The sequence below is a fragment of the Anoplolepis gracilipes genome, chromosome 6 (genome assembly GCF_047496725.1).
Source record: "Anoplolepis gracilipes chromosome 6, ASM4749672v1, whole genome shotgun sequence".
Lineage (NCBI taxonomy): Eukaryota > Metazoa > Arthropoda > Insecta > Hymenoptera > Formicidae > Anoplolepis > Anoplolepis gracilipes.
The window spans coordinates 217,899-224,979 of NC_132975.1; the positions used below are offsets into that span (position 1 = coordinate 217,899).

Sequence of the window (7,081 nt, forward strand, 5' to 3'; positions counted from 1 at the left end):
ATGCCCGATGGACAGGCCTGGGAGAGATGCCGGGACAACCAGAGGGTGGCGAGGGAGATGTTCCTCCACTCTCCGACACCGGCTGTGGTGTCGGATACCATAGCAAACTGCGTGACCATTTTCAAGAGTCTGCAGGTCTCCAAGAACATCAAGGGCCCACTGGAAGGGGAGATGAAGAAAACTGTGGCGTCCATCATGGCTGCCACAGCAGTCCTTCACAACAGAACTGTATCGTCCTCGCCGAGCAACGCTGAAGCGGAGGAACTTCGGCACCAATTGGAGCTCCTCAAAGCCGAGAAAGAAAAGGAGACGAGCGAGCTCAAAAAGCAGATGGCGGAACTCGCCGATCAGGTAAAAGTGCTGACGAACCAGCTCAGTACTCGCCTGATCGAAGAGGGAAGCATCACAAAAAGTGAAAAGGAGAAGGGGGCAGGAACCTGAGAGGACGGAACCGCATTGAATCTGACCGGGATTCAGATTCCGACAGCGGGGAGTGACATTCTCTCAGGCTGAGGACGCCCCAAAATGTCTCCCCAAAGAAGACCGCCTTGAGGAGGGGCGGACTATCTCCGGCATGCGTGTCCCCGGGCCTGGCTGGTGACCCCTGCATGGAGGTAGAACCGCAGGCCGCGAGCGTAACGGAGGCACAGGGGCCCCTCTTGAGTGGATCCCCTCGACCCCTCCCACCGGTAACTCGCCCTACAGTCCAGGGCGACTTTGCAATCCTGTACGAAGCCCTCAATCAGCACCTACAAATAGGCGTTGACTTGAGGGAGAGGATGCTGCGATTCTTCGAAGCAACGAACGGACAGGGAGAGGCGGTCCAATCTGCTCCCCTGAACGCACATACTCAGCCGCCAATGGGGAAGGAGACCGAGGCTGAGATCCCCTCGCCAACTCAGCCCAAGACGCAGGGAATGGTTCCTAAAAGCAGCCAAAAGGAAAAAGCGGCCAAGAAGGGAAAGAAGAAGGGAGAAAGCCAGGTTTGTGCTCACTCCAAAATCTCTCCCCCCCCCCTTCTCTGCCGGTACCCGCTGCCGATGAGAGAATACCTGGAAAGAAATCTCGCCAGGATGCGGAACCCTCTGGGGCTCCACCCTCTGGCGGAGGACTATTAGGCCCGGGGCCCTTCGACAAGAAATCGACAGACCCCGGGACATATGACCCCTCTCCGACCACGGAAACTCCGTGGAGCGTGGTGGTCGGACGTAAGGGAAAGAAGAAAGTAGGACAGACTCCCCTCCCCTCCAGAACTGTACCCGTTGCTGCGGCCCAGTCACCGCCCAGTGAACAGGGTAAGCAGAAGCGGGGGCAGGTAGCGGGGGGAGAGAAACCCGGTAAAATGAAGGTTCCCAAAACCTCGGCGGTCATGATAACCTGCCCAGAAGAGAAATATGGCGAGAACATGGCCGCCATCAGAAAGGAGGTAAAACTAGACCAATTGGGTATCAAGGAAGGAAGCCTCAAGATAAGGAAAGGTCTCACCGGTGCCTTAATTCTTGAGATTTTCGGTGAGGACAAGGCACGCAAGGCGGGACAACTCGCTGAATGTGTTAGAGAGGTGACTGGGGACAACGAAGGGGTGCGAGTCAAGTGCCCCCAAAAAATGGCCGACCTCCGCATTCGGGGGCTGGAAGACTCCATTACCCGGGCGGAGATTGTTGCCGCAATCTCCGGGGAGGGTAAGTGAGGGTTCTCGGACGTCAAAGTGGGAGCGTTCGTGAAGGTCCCCCGCACCGGCCTCAATACGGTGTTGGTGCAGTGTCCAATAGACGCGGCCAACAAATTGACACAGATGGGAAAGGTACCGATATCGTGGTACAAATTACCCATCGAGCTGTTGCCGCGGCTCCCCCTTCGATGCTTTAAGTGCATGGAGGAGGGGCATGTGCAGCAACAGTGCGGCAGCGACCGATCCTGTGCCAACATGTGTTTCCGCTGCGGCAAGGAGGGCCACAAGGCCAATTCCTGCTCCGAGCAGAAAGTGCACTGCGCACTCTGTGTTGACTTCGGGGCACCCGCGGGGCACAGGATGGGGGGCATGAATTGTCACCCCCCGAAAAAACTCAACAGGAAGAAGGCCAAATCGATTCCTCCCTCCAAAAAACCCACCCCGTCGGTAGGAGAGGAGAAGGGGAGAATCGAAAACAAGAGCCCAATTCCGTCCCTGATGGAGGTCGTTGTGGGAGAAATCCCACAAGCGAACCAAACGGCTTCAGCCGAGTCTGCGCCCGCGCCGATGGACACATCGGAGTGTCGCAAGCGGCGCGCAAACTCGGTCAGGGAAGGAAACGAGAAGGGTGCGGGGGGCAAAGAGCTCTGCTCCGACTCCCCCAAGCCCCAAAGGAAGCCACGCTTAGACCCTAAGCGTGGTAACGTGAAAGGAGACACCCTTACCCCGGGCGAAATTGAGCCCGTGGGTAATGCGCCATCGAACGCGGATGGAGCCCCCCTTCCACAGCCACGTGGTGCGGGGTCTGAATCGACGGAGGCCCTCTCTACCGACATCAATGAGGGCCTGTAAATTCATACAGGCAAACATTAACCACGCTCGGCGGGCGCAGGACTTACTCCTGCAGACTATCGCCGAGCGTGGTATAGGACTGGCGATCGTGTCGGAGCCGTACCGATCCCCATCAAACCATCCTAATTGGAGGGTGGACGGCTCTGGCACGGTCGCAATCATACGAGGATCGAACAGCCACAACCCCCCCTGTTCCTTACTCAAGTCAGGAAGGGGGTATGTGGCGGTGAAATGGGGATCCATCGCGGTGGTGGCGTGTTACGCACCGCCTAGTTGGGGCCTCTCCCAATTTGAGCTGTATCTGGGGGAGTTGGAGCACTGCATACGCAGCATACTCCCCCAGGAGGTGGTGGTGGCCGGTGACTTTAACGCCAGAGCGCAAGCCTGGGGAGACCGGCTTACCACCCCCAAGGGAGAGGTCCTACTGGACTGGATAGGGGCTCTCGGGCTATGCCTACTAAACACCGGCAACGAGCCCACGTGCGACCGGCTACTGCGGGGGGCGTCTATAGTGGATCTCACTATGATAACCCCCTCCGCGGCACGCCTAAATTGTTCATGGGGGGTGGTCGACCAAGAGACTCTATCGGACCACCGATATATAGAGTTCGGTTGCACCACCCTTCAGCCCGGGAGCCCGACCGGCGGTGCGCCACCGCCGCGATGGAACCTTAAAAAGTTAGACCCGGATAGGTTGACGGCGGCCGTCCAGGCCACCCTTTGACAACACCATCCGCCAGAGGAAAGAGTGGGGAGCCTGGTGGAGGATGTCGCGCGCCTGGTAGACTCGATCACACAGGCGTGCGACTTCTCCATGCCCAAAAGCAGGCCCCACTTGCGCCGGGCTGCGTACTGGTGGACGGAGGAAATCGCGTCTCTTCGCCGCTCCTCCGTCGCGGCAAGGAGACTCCTCAAACGCGCCCAGCGCCGTGGCGACGAGGCCTGGACAACCGAGGCACTCAGCGACTACCGGTCCGCTCGAGTGGCGCTGAGTGTCGCCATTCGCTCCTCCAGGGCGAGATCGTGGGACGAGCTCATCGCGTTTCTTGACGCCGACCCGTGGGGGCGCCCATACAAGATAGTGACAAACAAACTACGTCACTGGGCGCCTCCCGTGACGGAAACCCTCCCCTCGAAATCCCTGGACCAAATAGTCGGGACTCTGTTCCCGACTAAACCCAATCCTCGAGGTCTCGATTGAGGCAGCGCGAACACCGGCGCTGCCGAGGCCTGGTCCAGGGATCTCGAAATCACCGAGGAGGAGTTGAGGAATGCCGTCCGGGGGGTCAAGAACAACAAGGCCGTTGGCCCAAACGGCATCCCAGGGCGCGTCTGGAAGCTCGCCTTGGAGGAGCCAAACCTATCCGGGTGGCTACGAGGCATCTTTAATAGATGCCTCGCGGAGGAGAAATTCCCCCCAATGTGGGGAAGAGCCAAGTTGGTTCTTCTCCACAAGGGCGGTAAGAAGGAGGGTGACCCGTCATCGTACCGGCCAATTTGCCTGCTAGACGAGGTCGGCAAAATATACGAAAGGATTCTCGTTCGCCGAATGGTCCAGCATCTGGCGCGCAATGAGGTCCCTTCCCTTCACGAAGAACAATACGGTTTCCGTGAGGGCAGGTCCACGGTGGACGCCGTACTGCGCGTCAAGGCCCTCACGGAGTCAGCTGTGGAACGCGGGAGGGTGGCGTTGGCCGTCGCTTTGGACGTGTCCAACGCCTTCAATACCCTTCCGTGGAAGGCAATCGGGGACGCGCTTAACACCCACCGCGTCCCCAACTACCTCGTGAAGGGAATTCGAGCCTACTTCGGTCACCGTAGGCTCGAATACAGGGACCAAGAGGGCCAGGGTCACACCCGTCGCGTGTACTGCAAGGTCCCACAGGGCTCGGTGTTGGGCCCGCTGCTGTGGAACCTCGGGTACGACGGGGTCCTTCATACCGCCCTCCCCCTCGACTGCCGGGTCATCAGATATGCCGACGATACCCTGCTGGTAGCCAAGGGGGACAACTGGGGGGAAGCCCTAAACAGGGCCAACAAAGGGGTGGCAGGCCTCGTGAGGGCCATAAGCCGGACTGGCCTGAGGGTGGCCCCCAGCAAGACCGAGGCGGTCTACTTCTACGACCGCCGGGCCGCTAAAGAGCCTTCCCCCACCTCCCGACTAGATGTTGACGGTACTGTTGTCCCAGTGGGGTCCCAGATCAAATACCTGGGGCTCCACATCGACAGCCGATGGAGCTTCGCGGGTCACTTTGACCGCCTGGTCCCGAGAGCACAGAAGGCGGCGGCAGCGATTAGCCGCTTGCTGCCGAATCTCGGAGGGCCGGACGGTCGGGTGCGCCGCGTCTACGCGCACACCGTCCTTAGCATACTAATGTATGCAGCACCGGTGTGGGCGGGCGAGGCGATGGCCATCAGACGCATACAGGACGCGATGCGTCGCGTCCAGCGTAGATTGGCCATTCGTCTCGTTCGAGGCTACAGGACGGTGTCGCACGCGGCGGCCACCATCCTGGCCGGACTCCCCCCTCTGCATATGGTCGCAAATTCATACAGACGTTTGTATGACCGGAAATCCGCGGCACGCAGGGGAGGAGTCGCCAAGATTTCGGCCAGGATACTATGCACTTGGAAGCTCCAGGAGAAAAAGTCCCTCGAGCAGCGATGGATCGCGTCGCTGCACGAGCGCCCCCCAACATCCGGGGAGAGGACTGTATCGGCCGTCCTGCCCTGTCTGGAGGAGTGGCTGGACAGGGCGTGGGGCAACAGTACATTCAGAATGACGCAGGTGCTCTTCGGACATGGGTGTTTCGGAAAGTACCTGCACCGCATCGGACGGGAGGCAAGCGAGACCTGCCACCACTGCGGTCACAAGAGGGACACCGCGCAACACACCCTCCAAGCATGCCCAGCCTGGAGGGACGAGCGCGACGTCCTAACCCGGACTATCGGGGGCGACTTGGCGCTGCCGAGCGTCGTCGTCAAGATGCTCGGCAGCGAGGACAACTGGAGAGCCGTGGCCGCCTTTTGCGAGGCGGTCATGGCCCAGAAGGAAAGCGCCGAAAGGGAGCGTAGACCGGGACGGGCGAGGGGAAGGGCTCCTGGCAGGAGACCCCAACCTCCCCCACCACCTGGGCCCTTCTTGCGTCCGGTGACGGTCCGGCTGGTGCGACTTCCGCCGCACCCGCCGCCGTCATCGTCGCCATTGGCAACGGCGCACCCACCGACACCCACGGGAGCGCCGCCGAGATGACAGTCAGTGGGGGGAGGGAGCAAACTGGTGCCCTTCTGCTCGCCCTTCCCCTCTTTACCTCTCCCTTTTTTTGCCCTCCTTTTTAACCCCCAGATGAAATGAGGGTCGAGATCCCCAAAGTCTCGACTCCTTCCCCCCACCATCGGGGGGATGAGAAGACACGACGAGAGGAGGTAGTGGCCCTCCCGTCGCAGCGTCAAAGTTTGATTTGGAGAGGAGGGGAGTATAAGATATATTCTTTTCTCCCCTCCCTTCCAGAAAGAACTCCAATTAAGGAGTGCGGCGAGGGGAGGCTCCTGAAGTATTGCATCGCTAGTTCCAGGAGTCTCCCCTATAATTGCCAAAGAAGCCACTCGTGAGGTTTTTAGTGGGTATGCCCTTAAATAGGGAGAGTCCCACATACCCCCCGGATACTCACATTCGGGGGGGATGCGTAATGCATTTTCCTCACGTAAAAAAAAAAAAAAAAAGGTTCCTCCCTGATCTTCCCCGATGATGCGCCACCTTGACGTGGTGGGGAGGCTTTGTCCTGAAGCCCCGAAAAACCGGAGTGGAGGGATAGCTAAGAGCGCATCTTTAGCCAGATTTCCTCTTGGACTTCGGTTCGGGCAGAATGCATAGCACCGGCATGCATACCTGGGTGTTGGACGTTTACAAATCGGTCCCTGCTACAGACGCGACGGTCGCGGCGGAAATGATGGTGAACGCCACATAGTACGCCGAAGGCGAAAGCCCTTAAACCGGAGAGTGGCTGGGCGGGGGTTGAGGAGTAACGAAGGCACTACGCGAGGACCTTAGCGCGCCCGCCTGAAGAGCGTCCTCTCTTCCGGAGGAGTCCTTTTCAGAAGAGCCGATCGGATGGAGAGGCAACCGATGCTGATCGGGCTCCCCGGGTGCCGATTTTGAAGTGAGGCTTACGCGTCGCAAATCCCAACAAGACGGGAAGCGAGCGGTCGGGGCGCGACTTCTTGGGGGGAGGTGGACCTACGGGTGCCGACGAGCCTCCCGGGACGGTCGCGCTTCCGGGCCATCTCGGTGTCGGGGGATCCGCCGGCTCTTCGGGGACTGCGGGTTTGGCCGGCATCGCTTTGGTCGTTGTAGGGTAGTCGCCACCCTACGATGCAGGGTTCGGGTTGGACCCGACCTGTTGGCTTGACAGCAGGGCGAGGCATCAGGGGGCCGCTCACCCCTGATTCGGGTTTTGATGGTGGGTGATGGAGGAATTTTCGGCTGGATTCGAGTCCCAAAGTCACCAAACACCGCAACAGGGGTCCTCTTTCCTCTGTATAGGAATCTCGAAAGAC

At 59.7% G+C, this 7,081-nt stretch overlaps 1 protein-coding gene across 1 annotated transcript; it reads left to right on the plus strand.

Moving 5' to 3' along the window:
• Positions 1-608: 608 nt before the first annotated feature.
• LOC140666871 (uncharacterized) lies at positions 609-5,777 on the plus strand. Its single transcript, XM_072894416.1, has 5 exons — positions 609-983; positions 1,073-1,682; positions 1,773-2,416; positions 2,565-3,202; positions 3,731-5,777. Exons 1-5 carry the CDS (start codon positions 609-611, stop codon positions 5,775-5,777), a joined length of 4,314 nt encoding a protein of 1,437 aa, XP_072750517.1.
• Positions 5,778-7,081: the final 1,304 nt, after the last annotated feature.